This window comes from Sapajus apella, unplaced genomic scaffold (genome assembly GCF_009761245.1).
Source record: "Sapajus apella isolate SASKATOON/1434 unplaced genomic scaffold, GSC_monkey_1.0 scaffold51, whole genome shotgun sequence".
Classification (NCBI taxonomy): domain Eukaryota; kingdom Metazoa; phylum Chordata; class Mammalia; order Primates; family Cebidae; genus Sapajus; species Sapajus apella.
The window spans coordinates 10961634-10986687 of NW_022436991.1; the positions used below are offsets into that span (position 1 = coordinate 10961634).

A 25054-nucleotide genomic window follows, 5' to 3' on the forward strand; every position below is an offset into this window, starting at 1 on the left:
TATGTTAATTTACAATGTATAGATTCTGTTTGTGATACATTTGACTCATAAAATGCATCAGGTTTTGAGCAAATACTAGAACATCAAAGCTCATTTTTTTAATCTCAAATTCCAAATTATACACAAACCTAAAAACTCCTGTTAAATGCTAACATTTCTCTGTAGTCAAGATGCTAACTATCAGCTTGGCTTTTCAGATTTGAAAATTAGTTTTTGGAGCACAGCAATTTCTCCGGGATCCAAGTTACAAATGTTATAACAGTGGTCTTCCTAATATATGTGGAAATTTACACCTGAACCTATTCAGAAACTGAGAAATAACATAATTTAATTTTTCAGTTTATTAAGAAAAAAACACATTTCTAAACATAGAATCCCTATACTACCTTTCAGAAAACACTTGTTTTAAGTGGCAAGATACTCCTATTTTCACATTCCCTAGTATGGAATTTTTTTCCAAACCACAAATCTATCCCAAAACTGTTCAAAGGTGGTAAAGATTAATCAAAGTAATTTATTCATTCAGAAATTGGCTGTTATATACCAAAGGAAAATTGTTTCTAAAAATATGTGATTGAAGATGTTAAAATTTATTAACACAAAAATTCATAAATAGCTAATGTTTTGTTTTTATTTTGTTTTTTAGAAGTCGAACTGAACCAGCGATGGCAACTACAAAAGCAGTATGTAAAAACACAATCTCACACTTTTTCTACACATTGCTTTACCTTTATAATGTAGCAGTCAAGTAAATCATTTTAGAAATTAATAATCCAACTGATCGTAGTACATATTGTAAATAAAATGTATTTTGATGACAGCTCAGTTGAATTTGGATATATGTGGCATCATTTGCACACTTATTTTGTAGAAATGGGTAATTTGTGCCCGTAACATTGTTTCATATTAAATATGATAGCATTCTCCCTGTATGACACTGTGTTGTACAGTTAATGTATGATCTTTTTTAGATCGTTTAGGTTTTACACTAATGAACATGATGACATGTTCTACATCTGTCTGTCTATAGTTAGTATTTTGTATGTATGTACAGGCTGTTGTGTGCTTTTTGTTTCTTGCAATAAAAAATGTTTGGAGTGTATATTTTGCCATTTTCACGTTGTATCACTTAGTTTTTGTTAGTTTTTTTTTTTTTTCTGCCTGATTTATGGCTTCCAAAAACGCATTAGCAACATGCAAAGCTTATATTAAAGTTTGATGCTTTCTCCAAGTTCAAACACATCATATAAAAGAGCTTTCCAGAGACCATTGATGCAGCTTTATTATTTAGTCTTGCTTTATTTGGCATTTTGAGCTCCTTCTTTTGTTTACATCTGTACTATAAAGTGAAACCTGAAACTGGGGCCCCCTGTGGTCTTTCTCAGTGATTTTGATTTTATATAAATTGATTACATTGTTTTCAAAGTTTAATGAGATCTTCCACTTCTGTCTAGTTAGCACAGATGTCCAAATTAAAGTATTTCTCTCTTTCTCATAAGATACTAAAATGCTATGTTAATTGTAGGCTATTGAAAGCTGTAGCTTATTAGAGGTAACTCCCCTTAACCAGGATAACACCTTAATTTTTGTAATCACAGATTAACTTTAATTTGTGATACCATTTTAACTTTGAGCTCTTAAGTAAAAAGTAGCAGCATTCCTAAGTTGTGGGTGAAGTATCTGTTTCATAATACAGGTCTATCATAATTGAGTTCTGTAAATGTAATGGTTCTCTAAACATTTTAATGCCTAGGCTTGATACTGTATACAATGCAAGATGTCTAAAATCTTCATTTAGAATTGAAGGGTATTGCTTGCTATTTCACGTTATATACTTTTTAAATACTATTGATCTTTGTATATGAGGCATTTCACTAACCTTGGATCATTGGATCTTAAACATGATAATACAGAGTATCTGAACATTGGACTTGTTCTTTAGAGTATACGGCCTTTAGTTCTTGTGGAACTAAATACAGTGATTCTAAGATCAAAAGCCTTAGTGTTGGGGTTTTTTTTTTTCCTCTTTTTGGATATGAACTTTTTTTTTTTTTTTTTTTTTTTTTTAAGCGTAATGCTGTAAAAACTGTCCAAGCTTATGTTTTGCTGGTAATTGGTTTAAAACTGATTTTTATGTATCCAAATGCTAGCATAAATTAGATTGACTATCCTGGTGACTGTAGTAGTTAATGTAACACATTTTGTATAAAGTACAGTTTATATAGTATTTAAACTAATTCAGATGAAGTTTTATTTCTTGAAAACAGTTATTTCCTTTTTGTTTAATTAGCATGTGTATAAACACAAATCACATGTTTATAAATAAAGTTAACATTCTTTTAGCCTTGTGTGTTCCGGCATGTCTGTATTACATTTATAAGAAGCAGTTTATTTAAGCTTATTTAGGTTTCTCTTTTCTTTTCTTTTTTTTCATACTTTAAAAGTGGCTTTAATTTTTAGGTAGAATTAACTGAAATAGATATAGTAGATACCTTGTTGTCCCCATCGTTTATTTGCTTGGGGTAAACTTGCTGGCATTTAGGATGAAAATATATTCATCAAGCATAATTAGTACCCATCTTAGGAGATGTCAGAGTCATGTGGATTGTACACATTCACTAAAGCAAAATAAATAGAGGCGCTAAGCCAAATTTTTCTTATCCTGATTAGTAAAGCAGATGTATAGTTTTGGTTATTGTAGCAAACTCTGATGAAGGATGGATAGCTATTTCCATATTCCCCAGCCTTGTTTTTATTCATTTGTCCATGTTGATACTCTAAAACTGGATGTTCTTCTTGTTAATTAAACATCAGAATTGCATTTGGTAGGATCCTTTAACTTCAAAAAGCAAGTATAATTGGCATAAAAGATTTTAGATTCTTGCTCTCCAAAACATGACCCCTGATTAGATACAGGGAGGTGGGTTAATTTTAATGTCTACAGTCTGCATCAGTCAGTTTTGTGAAACTTTAAAGTGGCAGATTTTTTTTTTACCATTGGTATCTTACCAAGAGTCACTATTTTTATTGATTTTAGTAATACAAATTCCTAATCATTTTTAAACCATTCTTTGCCAACATTTTTCACTCATTTCTTAACACCTTGCTATATTAGAAAACAAATTGGTTGCTTTTCTAAATTTGAGGTAAATTTGACTTCTTTATGGACTATAAGATATTTAGGGGCAATTGTGATTATTTGGTGGGAAAAAGGTGATTTAGGTGCAATTACTTATCTGAAACCACTTCAAAGTCAATAAATATATAATAAGTTGGCAGAAAGCTTAAAAGAGCACACAAAAGCACAGTATAAAAACAAAAAAGTGTTAGGAATGGGATGATTTTTTTTTGTTCTTAGTTTTTTAGTTCCAGTGGTAAGAAAGTTAACATAATTGCTTTCTTTCCAAGGAGGTCATCAGTATTTGTATTCTATTCTAGCTAGTAATGGGCTATTTTTAAAAGCTATTTGTTTCATTGGTTAGAAAGGTAGTATAGATGATGGTTGACAGCAATTTTTCTCTAGTCCTCGTTAATTAAAATCAGATAATTCCTGGTCGGTATAAAATCCTTAAAATAGATTGAGTAGGTCAGAATTTATTTTAGATAAAAATAGAGTATGTATTTAGTTTTTTTTTCTACTTACCGCTAGAGATTAGTTCTTAAAGGAAAAAAATACTTTAGGCCGGGCGCGGTGGCTCAAGCCTGTAATCCCAGCACTTTGGGAGGCTGAGGCGGGTGGATCACCAGGTCAAGAGATCGAGACCATCCTGGTCAACATGGTGAAACCCTGTCTCTACTAAAAAAAAATACAAAAAATTAGCTGGGCATGGTGGTGCATGCCTGTAATCCCAGCTACTCAGGAGGCTGAGGCAGGAGAATTGCCTGAACCCAGGAGGCGGAGGTTGCGGTGAGCCGAGATCGCGCCATTGCACTCCAGCCTGGGTAACATGAGCGAAACTCCGTCTCTCAAAAAAAAAAAAGAAAAAAAAAAAAAAATACTTTAAAGCTGGACAAGAATGACATTCCATTGGCAAATTATGTAATTATGCATTAGGATGTGGGATTAGTGCATTATGAACTCTTTTATAGTTCCCTGATGTGGAGCAAAGAAAGAACTTTTGTCTGAATAAACATCCCAGTAATATTCATCAAACTAACTTTTAAAACCCTAAGATATTTGTGAGCTGTGTCTTATATTTAGCCAACATTATTTTTTATTTACATTTATTGATCCCTGTGGTGGGCATTGGCTAAGACCTTTATTTTGAGACTGGTTGGGGCTCTTAAGTCATGTTACTTTTGTTTTGAAACTGTTAATTCCCTGGAACATAGAATACCTGATGAAGACATTTTTCTTTGATCCAGACATCTTGTTACATTCTCCATTTTAAGTGAAGAATTCTTATTTAACCTTACAACATGTTAAATAAGCAACGCACTTACTACATAGAAAGTTGTAGGGTAGTCATGTCTTCGGGATTGTTTGCTAAAGATTTTTTTAAAAACTGATATTAAAATTATTTCAGAGGATCAAATCATGAAAAAAGTTTAGTGTTCAACTTAAAATCCAATTTTATTTTTATTTTATTTTGAAAAGGAAATGTTTTATTCCTCTTTGCACAGAGCGGTTTATGAAGGTGGCCATCTCCTGACTCCATACATCTTTTATACAAAGATGCCTCTTCAAATAGGCCCAGTTGTCTTCCCCACTTCAGAGTTACAGAATTGGCAGTTAGTGAGTGGGGCAGAATGCTTAAGACTCATTAATATACATTTTTTAAAGCCCTCTTATATCCTTTATATATACTTGCTCTGTTTGATTAAATTAACTTTCTTCAGATATTAGAATCCATCATAATAAGTGACAGCTCTGTCGGCCTTCTCCTCAGGGTGCCTTTGTTTTTCCTGTTTTTGACTTAACATCTTTGCCCTGATAAAGCTTTAGTTTCTTTGACAAGAAGCTACTCTTACTCTTTGTATGAGAGAATAAATAAACATACTCAGACTGAAGAGTACATTTTCAAAAATTAAAAAAGTAGCAATTATATGGGAGCTGCTACTTATTAAAGCAATTATCTGAGCCCTTAAAGGGCTGTTTGTTTTTACAATGTTGTATAATGGCCTTGGAGGAAAATTAGATTTCTTATTCTCTTCATCCAGTGTACATTGTCTTGAGCATTGTCAAATTTAGAGACCATAGAGACACATGGGACTCCTAGTATTCATTCAGTACTCTGAACAGATTTTCTGTGTGATACATTTTTTCCCCATTTTTTTTATTGTAATTGAGTCCCCTCTTCCCCTCCCCCTCCAACTGATAGCCTTTTATAACTGTGGAATATCTAGAGAAGAATGAAGTAGGCTGAGCTACACTTTCAAGCTTAAAACCAAATAACATTCTTTAGAAAACTAAGAAAATGCCCAATATTTCAACATTAAGTGTCAATAGGGAGGGGCTAAATGATCACTTTAAGATGTTTTCAGTTTGGAACTTGAATGTGTGTTTAATTTTTTGTGAACAGATTGATGACTCTTCCGCGTCTATTTCTCTGGCCCAGCTTACAAAGGTATATATATATATATATATATTCTTGAAAATATAAGTCTTTTTCTAACATCATATTTTTTATGTGGAATGGTTTTTTAAGAGGGGTTGGGGGAGGATGTATTTTGCAAAAGCATTGTACATATTATTACTATCCTGTAAAGAGTAGTTGCTGTTTTGAGAAGATAGGGGAGTACTTTGTCAGCCTCAGCGTATTGGAGTATTGTTCATCTTCAAGACAGAAGAAACACATGAAGCTACACTTAAGTATTTTTTTTTCCCTCATACATTTTGTTTAATTATACATTGGAAACTAACAAGGTTCTGGAGGAATTTCCTGGTTTTGGCTATAAATTATGTGGACTTTTTTTAAGCAGCCAAAACAGAAGATTTCCTTTACACGGACGATTGCATGGTTATTTCTTGAATATTTGACTTGATCCCATGAAGGTCAATATTTTAAATGTGATACAGTTGTTTCTTTATGCTATAGAACTGTAGTCTGTCTGCATTAGAAAAGGTTTTGAACAACCTAATTTGTTTGAACACAGACTACATGAATTGTGTAAGTGTATAAAGCTGTTTGCAGGAATATACCAATGTGTATGTTTGGCAGAGGGGCAAATTGTTACCTCCTGAATCATTGTATATGCCATGTTTTGCGATAAGATTGCTTGCATTTTCTGCTCAACAATGTGTATCTTCTGTTTGGGAAAGCACTAGTGATGGATTACTTTTTAAAGCAATATATTTAGCTTGCAAATTATGCCTTAAAAAAAAAAAATAGGCAGACTTTTGAGGGCCAAGAAGGAAGCTGTCCAGTTTTCCAAAAATCCTTTTTCCCTGCTATCAGAAATGTGAAACCAAATTTAGCAACCACGATTAATGAAAAGATGGGTTTTCCATTAGTGCTGTCCCTATCTTGTCCTTGGCTTTGTTATGTCCTTTCCCCTAGACTGTATCCCAACAAAATGTCCTAGTAACAAATTGCTTTTTAAGCTCCTGTTCTGGGAAAATTAAGCATTAAAATTGAGTATTCTAAAACATAAAGTGGACTAAAGCCATCCTATTTTATAATTTTCTAATGCAAAGTGGTTTAGTATAGAGTTAACACTTTAGATATTTATAGTTTACTGTTTTTATTCTTATGTACTGTAAGGACCATATTTGAGTTTTTGGTCTATTCCTACCACTGTTTCTTTGCGGGGAGGAGTTGGGGAGGTTTGGGAGATTGTTTTTTTTTTTTTCTTCCTTTCTTTCTTTTTTTTTTTTTTTTTTTTTTTAATTATAGGTGTTTAAAAAATAATGTTTGGGTTCAAACAAATTAGTTGTTAAACATCTGTAATCCAGTTTTCTGTAAACGTTGCTGTTGTTCTAAGCTCTGTTAATGTTAAGCATTCTTTGTATATAAAATTACAATAAAATGTTAAAACTGGTTGCTTGTTTTGTGGATGAATGTAAAGACAAACCCCAGTGAATGGCTGATATGAGTGCTAAATGCTTGAAGATTCAAGTTGTTAGAAATCACTCCCTTAGACCCTGCTTATATCTAGACCTGATATATCATACCTCAAAGATGAAATTCATAAAACTTATCTGGAGAGTTTAATTTAAAATTATAATGCTCAATGCACATCCTTTGCCCTTGATTTGAAACTAACATCACTACCTAAACAGCCTTCTACTTCTAATATCTGCTGCATAATATGTTCAGTCATTCTACCCTCATCCCTACCTCCACATTATAAGTATAAATTATAGCCTTAATGCTCTGACACTTGAATTTTTAAAATATCAAGTGTTTCTCTTCTAACTTAATATCATTTTCTTTAACTTGTAGAAAAGTAGTATGCAAGTCTTACTGTAAGGTACAAACAGGGTCTAAGGTTTGAGTGCCCCCAGAATGACTTTCTTCAGCCTTGCAGACACCCAAACATCATGTAATTACCTAAGGAATTCCCAAGTGCCTCTTCCAGGTTATACGTGTAAATAGTTGTTTTTATGCAAGGTTAGTTAGATACTGCTCTTTATAGGATGAGTGGTGTTGTCTTTGGCTGTGTGGTCTTAAATGTGTTTCTAATGTGTGTGTCAAATAATTACCTGTTAAACAGACTGCCAATCTGGCTGAAGCCAATGCTTCTGAAGAAGATAAAATTAAAGCAATGATGTCGCAATCTGGCCATGAATACGACCCAATCAAGTAAGTTCATAAATATTTTACACTAATAGGAACTTTTGGGTTGGGTTTTCCACCCCAATTCAAAAGCACTATTTTTTCAACGTCATTGTGTACATGTAATTCTTTTTCCCCCTTTTAGTTACATGAAGAAACCTCTAGGTCCACCACCTCCATCTTATACATGTTTCCGTTGTGGTAAACCTGGACATTATATTAAGAATTGCCCAACAAATGGGGTAAGTTCAAAGTAGAAATTATAGTATACCTCACTTTTTTCCCTATGAAATTGTTTCTTAGCCATTTTATTTTTCTTGGTTAATACTGCCTTCTGTAAACAATGGCAAATGAGTGTGGTCTCTGGAGCCAAATTTGCCAGGCTTCAAATCTTGTTTCTGCCCCTTAGCTGAGTGAATTTGGGCAAGTTACTTGATCTCTATAAGCCTGTTTTTTCTTCTCTAAAATGGAGATAAAATCGTACTTATTTTACATAGCAGTTATGAGGATTAAATGAGATCATATGTGTAAAGCACTACAAGTAATAAAATAAGCACAGTATAAGGTTAGCCAGTTTATTAAATAAAGATAACTTTTTTCTCTTCTCCTATTTCTTTTTCCTCTGAATAGGATAAAAACTTTGAATCTGGCCCTAGGATTAAAAAGAGCACTGGAATTCCCAGAAGTTTCATGATGGAAGTGAAAGATCCTAACATGAAAGGTGCAATGCTTACCAACACTGGAAAATACGCAATACCAACTATAGATGCGTAAGTATGCAAATTAGGTATGACCTGTGGAGACTCCAGTCACAGGGTATAGTGCTTTAATCTTGGGCTTGTAATGTGGCTACTTGGATTCCTTGAGAACTTTGTATGCCAAGGTCATTAGTCTCTATAGCTCGCATTTCTATGAGACTGCAGTCTGCTCCATTTAAAGCAAATTTAAAATGGATTTGGGGATTTTTGTTATCAATGAGTGCCACTTCCCTTGTAGTCTTCTAATTTTTTCTTTTTCTGTCATTCCCTGCTTTCTTCCTCATTCACATACATACTCCCACATAATCTTATTATATATGCTACTTGCATTTTTAAGTGAACAAAACAGACTGTAATCATTTTGAGAAACAGGAGGCTTAAGGATAAAAGCTCTGCATGATGTTGAGGTAAATTTATGTGTCAAGCATAAATGAAACAACTAAAGTATCTTGAATAAGTTTGAATATACCATGTGAGTCTTAAGATTCTAAAGTAGGGTTTATTTTATAAACCACTAGCTCAGATCAACTGTAGCTCTATAAAACATCTTAATGCCCATTTTTCATGTGTATTCAGATTTTATATTATGAACCAGTTTTTAGTGAAATGGACAGATGTGAAAATTTAGTGGCAGGGTTCAACTAGGTAACTTCCCATTTTATCTGCTTTTATTAATGTAGTCAATTACTATTTTGATTACCTTCAACAGATGGGAACTCACATACTATACAACATAATATTAAGTGCTCCTTTGGGCTGTGATTTTCTAACTTTGTTGTGCATAAGAAACTCCTACAAAAGTATGTTAAAAGACTGGTCAGGTAGAGTGACCTTGGGCAAAAAAAAAAAATAAGATCCTAGTTGCTCTGCCCCACACCCCTGTTTTTTATTTAGAGGTTATGTGATGAGACCCTGATTCTACATTTTTAACAGGTTGTCCAGGAGATTATGAAGTTAGGGGATCCTCGGGGCATAAATTTACAGAATAGGTGTTCATGTTCTCAGTGAAAAAAAAAAAAAAAAAAAAGTACTGTATGTAAGAACAGTTTTCCTCAGCTTCATGCTGTAAATATTATTGAAGTGTAGTGTAGTGAGCAGGTGGGGATGATGAAAATAGCTATGCCATAGAATAATATTGAAAAGATCTTGTATTTTTGAATATGTACTTCAGTAAATAGTGTTTTCATTCACAGATAAGAATGTTTTCCTAAACTCCCAACCCTGCTCACTTCCTCAACTTCACTCCCATCTATTTTTTATCAGTCACCATCCTGTGTTTTTGTGGTTCATCATTGAACAGTCTGTTGTTATGCTGTTTCTAATTCAGAGACATTTCATAGATGTTTCCAAACAACTTTAGCTTGAAATTGATTATTTTTACAGACACAATTAAGAGCAGACCGCTTCATCTATATTATGTAAAATTTTTAAATAGAAATATGTGTTGGAAAAATTAATATCACCTGTAAACCCTAACTAATAATTAACTTCATTGCTTTTGAATGCTGAAATACAAGTGTCCATTTGTGCCAGACACACAGCAAATACTGGGGAAAGATGGGAATCCAGATATTTTAAATGAAACTTTCACTCTCTTCACTAACACCACTGATAAGCAACTCAGACTCTTCTTCTGTTTCTTTTTCTATCCTCTGTTCTCCTCTTTTTTTTCTTTTTTTTTTTTTTTTCTTTTTTCTCTCTTTTGGGCAGTGGGAGACTCCTCTTTCACAAATTGGGAACAATGGGGCATAAGCAAATTGATACTTATTTCTGGAATCGTGGTGATGTCTATGGAGCAACTGCAACACAAATAACACACCTAAGGTACCCTACTCTGTACAGCCGAGATTCTTTCATTTTCAGCATTGAGATAAACACACTCTGTTCCTGAATGAAATAGAAAGGGTTTCTTTAGGGATTCCTGTGTTTTGCAAATTTGCCTGATTACAAAGAAGATGGGGGTGTAGAAGCAGGGGTAACAAGTCTGAGAATAGCAGTTACAGTTTTTTAAATACTAGATTTAATGGCCAACATTTCTGCAAAATGCATTTCTACAAAAAACTGGACCTAGAGTGTCTAATGAGGTGTTACTTGACATTTTTGTAACACATATTTTGATCATTTAAGTCACTAATGCTTAATTGACTATAAATTGATTAACCTCTCTTAAAATACTAATAAGTAGATCATGGGTTTTGGTGTCTCATTCTAATAATTTGTGTGTAGTAATGGCATAATATTTCCCTTGAACTATCTTTCTTTAATTGTATAATGTCAGTACTGATTTTAATTTCCCATCTTGTGGCATTTACTCCAGTACCTTCACAGATTTGAGGGACTTTTCAGATATGCAGAAGGGAAAATTTGGGGGGAGCTTTTTGTTTTTTTGTGGTTTTTTTTTTTTTTTGCAAGAAACTTGATAGAGTAGGAAAAATTGTGATTGTGGTATTGTCTAAATTCAAGTCTTGTCTTTGTCACTTAAATAGAACTTTATGGCACAGAACATTTTGCTTTATTTCTGGCCCTCAGTTCTTAGAGTTACGGGTTCTAAGATTGTTTTACTATATTTATAGCATTTCTTCGCTTCTTTTTGTTATACTTGTTTGGACTTTTGTGTCTTTGTTTAGGGTGAGGTTGTACATAATTACTCCCTTATTTGAGAAGATACAGTGCTTATCTAATTTGGCATTATTCTGAATTATGTGTTCCCATTATGTTATACTAGAACATGTAGCATGAATACTATGCCTTCTTAACGATGCTAAACCACTGAATTCCTTCTTTTACAGAGAAGCATATGCAATTGGGAAGAAAGAGAAACCTCCCTTCTTACCAGAGGAGCCATCTTCTTCCTCAGAGGAAGATGATCCTATCCCGGATGAATTGTTGTGTCTCATCTGCAAAGATATTATGACTGATGCTGTTGTGATCCCCTGCTGTGGAAACAGTTATTGTGATGAATGTAAGAAATGCTGAATTTTGGAAACTGTATATTTTAGAATATTTGTATTTACTCTTCCTAACCTCATCTATTTTAATAACAAAATAAATAATGTTGATGACAAGTGTTGATCAATGAGCATTTAGTAATAAGAAGTCTGTTTTTGTTATTCTATCTTTTTTAAACAATAACCTCTTTGTCCTTTTAAATAATAGAATTGACCACCCTCTGTACCTTCATCAGGGTGACTATACTGATGGGTTTTTTTATATAGACTTTTTGTTTCCTGTATGTTTTAAGTGGTATCCAGAATTTTAAAACCTTTTTGGGCCTTAGATAATTCTGGAAATTTTTTTAAGTAGTACCTAAATCCCTTTTCTGGATTGTGAATAGCTTATCCTAATTTTTCTAAGTGTATTAAGAACTGCTTCCTGTAGACATATTTATTACTCAGCATTTGCCATGCAGTTGTGACTTTTTAAATCACTTATATTAGCAGTTATTTGTTTCCTGCCACTTATCCTAAGTTTATACCTTCTTACACAGAAGAAATCAGTGTTATCTGAAAATTTGCTCAAACCTGCTCTGGCTTTTTTCATTCTTAAAGGTAGTTTTGAAATATACAGCCCTCCATACACATGGTTCTGCACCTGGAGATTCAGCCAACCACAGATGATAGATATTTGAGGGGAAGAAACAGTAAAAAATAATACAGTCGTAAAGACTAATACAGATTTTAAAATATAGTATAACAACTATTTGCATAGCACTTACATTGCCGCAGGTATTGTAAGCAATCTAGAGATTTTTTAAAGTATGCTAGAAGATGTACATAGTAGTTATATGCAAATACTATGCCTTTGAGGTAGTTGAGGGACTTGAGCATCTGCAGATTTTGTTATCCTTAGAGGGTCCTGGAATCCATTCCCTTCAGATACCTGTAAATCTTTGTTTATTGACCTCTTCAGTAAAAAGACCAAGGTCAAGAAGAGGTTGGTAAAGACCTGTTTCAGAGTATATCTTAAATTTAACAAACCACTTGATATTCTTGGAGTTTTATTACATTGAAGCATGATCTTCATATCTGTAATTTAGTGTTGCTCTCACTTGCTGTGCTGTAGGTCTCATTTTCTTGCCTGAATGAAAATCCCAAGTTAGCCATGTAAAAGGTTTGTCTTTCTAGACTGTCTCATATTTCTATTTTGTTTTCTGCAATATTCCATTTACTAGCTAAACAAAAAATAGTATTTGAGAAAGTGCTTTTGCTCTCAGTTCAGACATTTATTTAAATGTGTCCTTTAAAAAAAAAAAAAAAGTGGAGGTCCTTGCTATTTTCCCCAAGGCTGGCCTTGAACTTCAGGACTCAAGTGATTCTCTTATCTCAGCCTCCCAAGGTGGCATCCTGTCTCAGGCCACCACACCCAGCTATGACTTCTCTTTTTTTAGCATAGCATCGATCATAGAGAAAAGAGCAGAGGAGTACTGTAAGATAAGAGATTTTATTTAAGTTTCTTAATCTAAGAAATGATTAGCATGACGTGCTTGGAAAACAGTAATGTAACAGAACAAATGTAGACCAGCCTTTTAATTCATTCTGTAAACAATGAGTTCCTACCATGTTTTTATTAATATTTGAAATCTTACGCATAGGTATAAGAACAGCACTCCTGGAATCAGATGAGCATACATGTCCAACGTGTCATCAGAATGATGTTTCTCCTGATGCTTTAATTGCCAATAAATTTTTACGACAGGTAGCTATCTTTGTATCCATTTTATGAAAAATTTCTTTTTAATTTTTAACTGATTTAACTGTACTTCAGTGAATACTTCATAACATTTTTCTGCATTATTATGCTTGGTATCCCTAGGCTGTTAATAACTTCAAAAATGAAACTGGTTATACAAAAAGACTACGAAAACAGTTACCTCCTCCACCACCCCCAATACCACCTCCAAGACCACTGATTCAGAGAAACCTCCAACCTCTGATGAGATCTCCAATATCAAGACAGCAAGATCCTCTCATGATTCCAGTGACATCTTCATCAACTCACCCAACTCCCTCTATATCTTCATTAACTTCTAATCAGTCTTCCTTGGCCCCTCCTGTATCTGGAAATCCATCTTCTGTTCCAGCTCCTGTACCTGATATAACTGCAACAGTATCAATATCAGTCCATTCAGAAAAATCAGATGGACCCTTTCGGTAAGCCTATGTATTTTTCACTGTTAGAAACCAAATGAGGTCAATGATGTTATGTTTTGTTGTTGGGTATCACTTTAATAGCTTTTTTTTTTTGGAGAGGAAATCTCGTTCTGTCACCCAGGCTGGAATGCAGTGTCACAATCTTGGCTCACTGCAACCTCTGCCTCCTGGCTCAAGTGATTCTCCTGCCTCAGCCTCCCAAGTAGCTGGGACTGCAAAGCGTGTGCCACCACACCCAGCTAATTTTTGTATTTTTTGTAGAGACGGGGTTTCACCATGTTGCTCAGGCTGGTCTTTTTTTTTTTTTTTTTTTAAACTGCAGCAACTTTAATATAGGTCAGGCTGCTCTTGAACTCCTGACCTTGTGATCCACCCACCTCAGCCTCCCAAAGTGCTGAGATTACAGGCATGAGCCACTGCACCCGACTTTAATAGCTTTCTTAGTGGACCACTGTGTTCAGTAACGTGGGATGACTTGTAAGAAATGACTTAGTCCTGTTGCAGGAAGAGGAAAATAAAGGCGATTCATTCGGCAAATGATGATTAAGCATCCCAAGGTCAAATACTACACAGGTTGCCAACAGCCCCTGTTAAACATTAAATGTACTATATACCATAACAGCTCTGAACTTCAAAGGTGGGGGAATTCACTTGTGGTCATAATGATGGTATTGGATAGGAGTAGATTTGAGTAGAACAGTTTGGATAGGTAGAGACAAGGGAGTAAAAACAGGTAAGTAGAGAACTCAGGAAAGTGATTGGGGTCATAATCAATGTAGGAGAATAGTGAAAACTCACTTAAAGTCTACCACTTCAGAAATGAGACTTTTGTCCATGTAGCTTAATGGCTCATAAATTCTTTAAAAAAAAAAAAAAATAGGTATCAGAGGCCCATTTCAGACATACTGAAGCAAAATCTTTAGGATGAGACCTTTACATATACATTTAAGAAATTCTAATCTAGTGGAATTTATTTGGTTGATAGTGGGAACAGGCCCAGAGAGTTCTGTGGCTGACCCAAGATCATCTTTTTAGTTTAGTAGTAGAATTAGAGCTAAAACACTCCTAATCCCAGGGGGATTTTTGTCTCCATAGGCCACACTTTGATTAAGTTTTACTCTTCTTGCAAATGATTTCTGTCATAACTGTCATATCTTCTTAGGGAGGGTCCTTCATTTTACTTTTCCACTTCATATAGAGAACTCTTCAAAGTTTCAGTCCTCTCTCACGTTCCTCAAAAGTATTCATCATCTTTGACTCATCTTACTGCAGGTGATGGGTAAACAGCAACAAACTTTTTTACTCTTAATTGTCCCTTTCTGATAATTTTTAATGTGTTGTAATTTATATTTTTTTAAGGGATTCTGATAATAAAATATTGCCAGCTGCAGCTCTTGCATCAGAGCACTCTAAGGGAACCTCCTCCATTGCAATTACCGCTCTTATGGAAGAGAAGGTAAATTTTACTCTTTAATTTGGGATTTTTTATAGTAGGGCTTTGTTTTTACTTCTTTTTTTTTTAACCATTTCTGTTTATTTGTGGTTGTTTCTAAAGGGTTACCAGGTGCCTGTTCTTGGAACCCCATCTTTGCTTGGACAGTCATTATTGCACGGACAGTTGATCCCCACAACTGGTGAGTAAGATCACTTTTAGACTTTTTTCCCTTTAAAAAATAATTTTAGCTTGATTTAATAGGCAACTTTATATTTACCTTACTGTTTTTATTTTTTGTTTCTAGGTCCAGTAAGAATAAATACTGCTCGTCCAGGTGGTGGTCGACCAGGTTGGGAACAGTGAGTAGATGTTTGCAATAATCTTCAGATGATTGCCTGCAAACTAGATAACAGAAGCTTCAAACCAGGCAGCGGGTTGCTGCTCTTTATTATAAACTTTAATGTGCCAGATTAACAAAATTCAAGCTTATATGAGTTGTTTTTTTTTTTTTTAATGAGTAAATCTTTTCTAAAATACAAAATCTTAGAAGTTTTTTTCTACTTTCATGTCCAACAACTGGGGATCTTGACAGGACTTCAGTTAATGAGTAGGATTAGAATTACAGAAAAGTTATTTTAAATATGGCGTCAGTTATTTTCCTATACTAGTTTAACTTTTTCTATCCTTAATTTGGATGATCAAAGTCTGGTTTGAGTACATAAATACATAATAAGATTAAAGTCTACCAAACAAAAATTTGTTGTTTTAAGTCATGTCTTATTCCACAGGATATGTTTTTTCTACCCTGAAATAAAAATAATTTTGATTTTCTCTGTGGGATATTTTATGGCGTTGAAAATCAACAGACTTACTTAATATCTTTTTATTTATATAATTTTTTCTGTTTATATAATCTAATCGAAAACTGACATATCCTTAAAGTATGAGTTACTAGCAGGATATATCAGTAGAATGAACATAGGATTTAGAAACAGGCAGACTTGGGTTTTGAATCCCATCTTCTTCATTTTCTAGCTTCATAACAGTGGTCATGTGGTTTTACTCCCTAACATCCATTTCCTTGTTTGGAATTGGAATGCCACTACCTACCTTAACATGTAAAATGGCTTCATAGTGCCCAGCAGACAAAAGGGCTCTTCCTTGTATATAACAATAAATTCACAGAGTAACTTATAAAATGCTAATTAAAATGTGATATTACATAAAGTAATCTATTTTGAGGTCTAATTACTGTTATAATACTGTTAACTGGGGGGAAAGTTAGTTTTAAGTAAATAAAATGTTTGCTCACCTCTCCTGTGTCCGAAATAAGTTTAAGAATTGGGGAGTAGGAAAAAGTTTTTGAGTAGTTAAAATCGGTGTTTTAACATCTGTGCATGGAAAGATCTTGTATTATGCCCATGGAAAAACACTTGAACTTTTTTTTTTTTCTCTCATATAGTTCCAACAAACTTGGCTATCTGGTTTCTCCACCACAACAAATTAGAAGAGGGGAGAGGAGCTGCTACAGGTAGGTATGCTAAAAATCTTGGAAAATAATCATTTTATTATATATGTATATCACCAAAAAATATATATAACATCAAAGAAATTAAAGCACAGCATTGGCAGGAAGGAAGGAGATAATTTGTTTGGGTTGTGTTTATCACTCTTAAGTTCTCAATAGTTATCCTTAAAGAGGCCTAGAAAAGAATAAATTACATATAGTTTCTTAAATGGTGGTTTTTAAGACATTTTTAATGTTCCTTCCCAGTGATTACTTTCTCTCCCTCAGCAAACAGCAGAGTATTAGCTTGTATTTACCCTCTTGTAAGTAGAAGAAAGTCATTAAGACTCACAATATCTAAGATACCAGTTTAAGATGAAAGTTAACAAGCTCAGCTCCCAACTGTCAAAAAGAATTACATTTATTTATCTTCTAGACTCCACTGTCCCAATCATCTCCCACCTTTTTTTCCAAAAGAAGAGACAGGAGATTTTTAGAGGCTCCCGTTCTGGGCAGGTACAAGCATTATTAATCCAAGAAGTCAGAGTCTTACTGTCTAGATCAGGGGTCCCCAATCCTGGGCCAAGACTGGTGCCCATTCTTGGCCTGTTAGGAACCAGGCCACACAGCAGGAGGTGAGCAGCAGGTAAGCAAGCTTTACCACCTGAGCTCCACCTCCTGTCAGATCAGCAGTGGCATTAAGATTATCATAGGAGCATGAACCCTGTTGTGAACTGCACATGTAAAGGATCTAGTTTGCACGCTCCTTATGAAAATCTAACTAATGCCTGATGATCTGAGGTGGAACAGTTTCATCCCAAAATCATCCCCCCATCCCACTCTTGTCCCTGGAGAAATTGTCTTCCACAAAACAGGTCATTGGTGCCAAAAAGGTTGGGAACTGCTGGTCTAGATCATAATCACCAGCAGGATAAAGGGGCCTCCAAAACTTTATGAAAAGAGTTTTGGCCAAGCGTAGTGGCTCCTGCTGGTAATTTGAGAGCTTTGGGAGGCTGAAGGGGGAGGATTGCTTGAAGTCTGAAATTCAAGATTAGCCTGAACAACACAGCAAGACTCTATCTCTACAAAAAAAAAAAGTTAAAAATTAGCCAGGTATGATGGGATGCACCTGTGGTCCCAGCTACCTGGGAGGCTGAGGCAGGAGGATCACTTGAGCTTAGGAGGTTGAGGCTACAGTGAGTTCTAATCGCACCACTGCACTTTAGCCTGGGGGATGGAGTGAGACCCTGTCTCAAAAAAAGAAAGAAAATTAGGGATATCTTCTAGTGCTTCATTGCTAAACTTATTAAAAAGTTTACTCTGTAATTACTGGATCACATTTTAAAAGAAGGGTAATATTTACTAATTCATAGCTATCTGAACAAAACGCTTAAAATCTAAAGCCCTGCTGCTGCTGTTGTGTACCAGTTATTTATAATTTAAAGAACCTGTAGTTTAACAGAAGTGAGCCCATTCTGTTTCTTCGGTGAGGCACAAATTAGAAACTTTAGCCCAACAATGTTATTTTTACTTAAGCCTTTGAGAGAAAGCATTGATATTTTCATTGTTAATTATACAAATTAAAACTAGAATTTATTCTGCTTTATATGATCTTCACCCACCTTCTACCTCAAAAAGGAGGTTACAGGAGGTGGTTTTCCTTCATTTAAACTTTTGGGGCCGGGTGCAGTGGCTCTCACCTGTAATCCCAGCACTTTGGGAGGCTGAGGCGGGCAGATTACGTAAACCAGCCTGATGAAACCCTGTCTCTACTAAAAATACAAAAATTAGCTGGGCATGGTGGCACATACCTGTAGTCCCAGCTACTTTGGGAGGCTGAGGCAGGAGAATTGCTTGAACCCTGGAGGTGGAGGTTGCAGTGAGCCAAGATCAGACCACCACACGCCAGCCTGGGCAACAGAGCAAGACTCTGTCTCAAAAAAATAAAAAATAAATGAATAAGTAAGCTTTTGGGTGGAACTAGGTCATAGCAACATTAATCTGTCAGTTCTTCAAAAGACAGTTTAGGAAGTAATGGGTGGCAATTCGTGGAGTGATAATCAATCTGGACTTCATAAAAGAGAACTTTTAAATACAATATTTCCATGTAGAGAAGGTCCCATAAATTTGCATCATCTCAGTTGCTGCGTGACCTTAAAAATTATGTTCTAGAGTTATTTTTACAAAATAAATGGTACTTATGATTCTATACTAGTTGAATAGTTGGTTCTATTCCACTGTTTTTAAGTTTGAAGATAATTATGGGTAGAAAAGATAAGCTTACTTGTCTCAGGTGACTTTAGTTTGAAGAAGTAATACCTTGGAATTTATTTCTCCAGAAGTATAAACCGTGGGCGACACCACAGCGAAAGATCACAGAGGACTCAAGGCCCGTCACTACCTGCAACTCCAGTCTTTGTACCTGTTCCACCACCTCCTTTGTATCCGCCTCCTCCCCATACACTTCCTCTCCCTCCGGGTGTTCCTCCTCCACAGTTTTCTCCTCAGTTTCCTCCTGGACAGCCACCACCTGCTGGGTATAGTGTCCCTCCTCCAGGGTTTCCTCCAGCTCCTACCAATTTATCAACACCTTGGGTATCATCAGGAGTGCAGACAGCTCATTCAAATACCATCCCAACAACACAAGCACCACCTTTGTCCAGGGAAGAATTCTATAGAGAGCAGCGACGACTAAAAGAAGAGTATGTATTCTGATTTGGAATTATTATACACTTTTTTCATTTTCTGATAATAACATTAAATAGGTATCTGGAAACGTTTTCCAGTGTTTCCAGTTAGTATGAGAAATTCACCTAAAATTTAAACCAAAGCCATACAAGCAACTTCCTCAGGGATTCCTAGTTTATAGTTTTAAAATGGAAAACTAATGGCAATTTCATTCATTTCATTCATGATCTAATTACATTTGTCTTGTTAGTTTTCTTAAATGGTTTTTGTTAACTTTCACTCTTTAACTTTATTTTACTAGGGAAAAGAAAAAGTCCAAGCTAGATGAGTTTACAAATGATTTTGCTAAGGAATTGATGGAATACAAAAAGATTCAAAAGGAGCGTAGGCGCTCATTTTCCAGGTTAGTGTTTTGCAAGCCTTCACAACAGAATTACAAATGGGACTTTGAATATCCAGGGATTAGCTATGGATATAAAGAACATTGCACTTAGGAATTTTTCTGATTCGGTCTAGGTGTATAGAAGTGAAGATGTAGCTTATTTCCCAATATCTGTTCATTGAAATAATGTCTCAATGTAAATTCTATTGTATAGAACTAACAGTTATGGGGATTAAATTACCCTTGTCCCTTGAAGTTATTTATATATAGTATCAAATAATTGGGAAATGTTTTTGGAAGGAAAGAAATAGGGGAATAGCCAAAGAACAGTTCTCAGGACCCTTTTACCATAAGGCTACAGCTTCTTGCTGGAACATTAACCTGTGTAATTATGAAGTAGTAGTAGAATACAAATTGCTTTATTGCTAGAAAAAGTGAATTATAAAAATTCCCTGGAAGTTTGTTTAAAATACTTTATTTTTTAGCCTTACACTTGAAATGTGTTTTCTTTTACAACTAGGCTTTTGGCCAGTATAGGACAAAAAACAGAATCCTACTTCAATATTCAGATAGGAAGTGAAATTTAAATTTAATTGACATTTTGTTTAATGTTAGTTAGCTCATATAACTCACGGTACATTAATGCACTCCACTCTAATTGTTAAGACTTCACTTTTGTTTTTGTAACAAGTGATTGCTCTGATTTGTGTACTTTTTTTCCATTCCAATAGAGGTCACTGTGCCTCTTTTAATCATCTAAGATGAAATTTGATGCAAAGACAGATGAAACCGTGAGGAGAGATTGCTAGAATCTGAGAGTCTGTGTTTTATTTTGTATATATTTCTCAACTATCAACTGTTGTTTTGTTTTGTTTTTAGGTCTAAATCTCCCTATAGTGGTTCTTCGTATTCAAGAAGTTCATATACTTATTCTAAATCAAGATCTGGTTCAACACGTTCACGCTCTTATTCTCGATCATTCAGCCGCTCACATTCTCGTTCCTATTCACGGTCACCTCCATACCCCAGAAGAGGCAGAGGCAAGAGTCGAAATTACCGTTCACGGTCTAGATCTCATGGATATCATCGATCTAGGTCAAGGTCACCTCCTTATAGACGCTATCATTCACGATCAAGATCTCCTCAAGCATTTAGGGGACAGTCTCCTAATAAACGTAACGTACCTCAAGGAGAAACAGAACGTGAATATTTTAATAGATACAGAGAAGTTCCACCACCCTATGACATGAAAGCTTATTATGGAAGGAGTGTTGACTTTAGAGACCCATTTGAAAAAGAACGCTACCGGGAGTGGGAGAGAAAATACAGAGAGTGGTATGAAAAATATTATAAAGGTTATGCTGCCGGAGCACAGCCTAGACCCTCAGCAAATAGAGAGAACTTTTCTCCAGAGAGATTTTTACCACTTAACATCAGGAATTCTCCCTTCACTAGAGGCCGCAGAGAAGATTACGTTGGTGGGCAAAGTCATAGAAGTCGAAACATAGGTAGCAACTATCCAGAAAAGCTTTCAGCAAGAGATGGTCACAATCAGAAGGATAATACAAAGTCAAAAGAGAAGGAGAGTGAAAACGCTCCAGGAGATGGTAAAGGAAATAAGCATAAGAAACACAGAAAAAGAAGAAAAGGGGAGGAAAGTGAGGGTTTTCTGAACCCAGAGTTATTAGAGACTTCAAGAAAATCAAGAGAACCTACAGTTGTTGAAGAAAATAAGACAGACTCATTGTTCGTTCTCCCAAGTAGAGATGATGCCACACCTGTTAGAGATGAACCAATGGATGCAGAATCCATCACTTTTAAATCAGTGTCTGAAAAAGACAAGAGAGAAAGGGATAAACCAAAAGCAAAGGGTGATAAGACCAAACGGAAAAATGATGGATCTACTGTGTCCAAAAAAGAAAATGTTGTAAAACCTGCTAAAGGACCCCAAGAAAAAGTAGATGGAGAACGTGAGAAATCTCCTCGATCTGAACCTCCACTTAAAAAAGCCAAAGAGGAGACTCCAAAGACTGACAATGCTAAATCATCATCTTCCTCTCAGAAGGATGAAAAAATCACTGGAACCCCCAGAAAAGCTCACTCTAAATCAGCAAAAGAACACCAAGAGACAAAACCAGTCAAAGAGGAAAAAGTGAAGAGGGACTATTCCAAAGATGTCAAATCAGAAAAACTAACAAGTAAGGAAGAAAAGGCCAAAAAGCCTAATGAGAAAAACAAGCCACTTGATAATAAGGGAGAAAAAAGGAAAAGAAAAACTGAAGAAAAAGGTGTAGATAAAGATGTTGAGTCTTCTTCAATGAAAATCTCAAAACTAGAAGTGACTGAAATGGTGAAACCATCACCAAAGCGCAAAATGGAACCTGATATTGAAAAAATGGATAGAACCCCTGAAAAGGACAAAATTTCCTCATCAACTGCGCCAGCCAAAAAAATCAAGCTCAACAGAGAAACTGGGAAAAAAATTGGAAATACAGAAAATATATCTAACACAAAAGAACCCTCTGAAAAATTGGAGTCAACATCTAGCAAAGTTAAACAAGAAAAAGTCAAAGGAAAGGTCAGACGAAAAGTGACTGGAACCGAAGGATCCAGCTCAACTCTGGTGGATTATACCAGGTATCTGACTGTAGGGGGCGGGTGTGGAAATTGGTTGGGGGAAGGATTTTCGTTAGTTTTATCCATGCTTGTGCTTTTTGTATTAATTATGAATGTGCTGATCTAGGGAAGTAGGCTGGCTTTGTTTAGTTTTTTGTTGTCTTTGAAGAAAGGTATTGCTAAAGACAAGGTTGTAAGTAAATTTTGGGGGTGAGCCACATTTGTTTTTATGCAATCATAATCTTAAATTGTGTATCTTTTTTAGGACAGAATAACATTTTTTTTTTAAGTTAAAAGGACATTTATTGTGTTTAAGTTAGCATTTTTGTATTTACTGGTGTTCTATAATTAGTAGTAAATTCTTCAATAATTAAAAATATTGTTATTCTTTTTAGTACGAGCTCAACTGGAGGCAGTCCTGTGCGGAAATCTGAAGAAAAAACAGATACAAAGCGAACTGTGATTAAAACTATGGAAGAATATAATAATGACAATACAGTGCCAGCTGAAGATGTTATCATTATGATTCAGGTTCCTCAATCCAAATGGGATAAAGATGACTTTGAATCCGAAGAAGAAGATGTTAAATCCACACAGCCTATATCAAGTGTAGGAAAACCTGCTAGTGTTATAAAAAATGTTAGTACCAAGCCATCAAATACAGTCAAGTATCCTGAGAAAGAAAGTGAACCATCAGAGAAAATTCAAAAATTTACCAAGGACATGAGCCACGAAATTATGCAACACGAGATTAAAAGTTCAAAAAACTCTGCATCTAGTGAAAAAGGGAAAACCAAAGATCGAGATTATTCAGTTTTGGAAAAGGAAAACCCTGAAAAGAGGAAGAACAGCACTCAGCCAGAGAAAGAGAGTAATTTGGACCGTCTGAATGAACAAGGAAATCTTAAAAGTCTGTCTCAATCTTCCAAAGAGGCTAGAACATCAGATAAACATGATTCCACTCGTACTTCCTCAAATAAAGACTTCACTCCCAATAGAGACAAAAAAACTGACTATGACACCAGAGAGTATTCAAGTTCCAAACGTAGAGATGAAAGGAACGAATTAACGAGAAGAAAAGACTCTCCTTCTCGGAATAAGGATTCTGCATCTGGACAGAAAAATAAGCCAAGGGAAGAGAGAGATTTGCCTAAAAAAGGAGCTGGAGAGCCCAAAAAAAGTAATTCTAGTCCCTCAAGAGACAGAAAACCTCATGATCACAAAGCCACTTACGATACTAAACGCCCAGTTGAAGAGACAAAATCTGTAGATAAAAATCCTTGTAAGGATCGTGAAAAGCATGTATTAGAAGCAAAGAACAATAAAGAGTCAAGTGGCAATAAACTACTTTATATGCTTAACCCACCAGAGACACAAGTTGAAAAAGAGCAAATTGCTGGACAAATTGACAAGAATGCTGTCAAGCCTAAACCCCAGTTAAGTCATTCTTCTAGACTCTCCTCTGACTTAACTAGAGAAACTGATGAAGCTGCTTTTGAACCAGACTATAATGAAAGTGACAGTGAAAGTAATGTTTCTGTAAAAGAAGAGGAAACCTCAGGAACCATTTCTAATGACCTGAAAGATAAAATAATGGAGAAGGCGAAAGAGAGCCTGGACACAGCAGCTGTGGTCCAGGTGGGAATAAGCAGGAACCAGAGCCACAGCAGCCCCAGTGTCAGCCCCAGCAGAAGCCACAGCCCTTCTGGAAGCCAGACCCGAAGCCACAGTAGCAGTGCCAGCTCAGCAGAAAGTCAAGACAGCAAGAAGAAGAAGAAAAAGAAGGAAAAGAAAAAACACAAGAAACATAAAAAGCATAAGAAGCATAAGAAACATGCAGGCACTGAAGTAGAATTGGAAAAAAGCCAAAAACACAAACACAAGAAAAAGAAGTCTAAGAAGAACAAAGATAAAGAAAAGGAGAAGGAGAAAGATGACCAAAAAGTGAAATCTGTCACTGTGTAAAAGGACAGATTTTAAAAATTGACTTAATTACTAAGTCATCTGTATTAAATTTTGTTATAATGTAAAGAGATTCAAGCCTTGTAAATAATGACATGGAAGACCCTGTGCTGCACTTAAAATATTGCTGCTTGATTATTTGATTTTTACATCAGAGCTTTATAACACGAACTTTTGTACAGAATTGTGAGTTGTGACCATGTAACGAGAGGTTTTGCTAGGGCCTATTATTTTTAACCACCATTAATTAGTTGGGGTGGAGTTTACTGTAATGTGAAATTTTCACATTTGAATTTTTTTAATTGCCTGGCAAAAGCTGATATCAGTTCTAAAATATCAGCAGAATGATTTGCTGAATTCATTACAACCCCGTTATGTCACTTTTTGATTACAATAAAAGTTTTCAGTAAACTTTTCAAATGTTGAGTATTTGCATTATTACAGAAAGTAGTGCCACATCTATAGACTTTACATACTTAACCTACCAGACACAGGTTATGTTTGTGTCTCCATTTCCTTATTTTAGTTTTAAAAACTAGTTTTTAAGCTGATAAACTTCATAGATGGGCTCGTGGTAAAGGCCGGAAATGAATCAGGATTAATTGGAGATGTGGTTAAATAAATCTAGGAGAGGCCGGGCGTAGTGGCTCGTGCCTGTAATCCAAGCACTTTGGAGGCCAAGGCGGGCGGATCACCTGAGGTCAGGAGTTCAAGACCAGCCTGACCAACATGGTGAAACCCCATCTTTATAGAAAAAATAAAAATAAATCTAGGAGGGTCTTGAATTATATAGAAATTAGAAGTTTGAACTTTCAAAACTGTTTGGATTTGAATATTA

General features: G+C 35.2%; 1 protein-coding gene across 4 annotated transcripts in view; it reads left to right on the plus strand.

Annotated features, from left to right (window-relative positions):
* The window catches only part of RBBP6 (RB binding protein 6, ubiquitin ligase), a 33074-nt gene extending 8438 nt beyond the window's left edge, over window positions 1-24636 (plus strand). Inside the window, exons 3-19 of one of the 4 annotated variants that reach the window (XM_032242971.1) lie at window positions 647-683; window positions 5523-5567; window positions 7657-7745; window positions 7864-7960; window positions 8349-8488; window positions 10187-10300; window positions 11266-11438; window positions 13068-13171; window positions 13289-13626; window positions 14986-15082; window positions 15182-15260; window positions 15366-15420; window positions 16524-16592; window positions 18908-19270; window positions 19558-19659; window positions 20518-22275; window positions 22650-24636. In XM_032242971.1, coding sequence (XP_032098862.1) covers window positions 647-683; window positions 5523-5567; window positions 7657-7745; window positions 7864-7960; window positions 8349-8488; window positions 10187-10300; window positions 11266-11438; window positions 13068-13171; window positions 13289-13626; window positions 14986-15082; window positions 15182-15260; window positions 15366-15420; window positions 16524-16592; window positions 18908-19270; window positions 19558-19659; window positions 20518-22275; window positions 22650-24219 — 5230 coding nt within the window. In that variant the 3' untranslated portion in view covers window positions 24220-24636. The remainder of the gene's footprint in view (window positions 1-646; window positions 684-5522; window positions 5568-7656; window positions 7746-7863; window positions 7961-8348; window positions 8489-10186; window positions 10301-11265; window positions 11439-13067; window positions 13172-13288; window positions 13627-14985; window positions 15083-15181; window positions 15261-15365; window positions 15421-16523; window positions 16593-18907; window positions 19271-19557; window positions 19660-20517; window positions 22276-22649) is intronic. The other 3 variants (XM_032242973.1, XM_032242972.1, XM_032242974.1) reach the window with 3 other exon arrangements.
* Window positions 24637-25054: the final 418 nt, after the last annotated feature.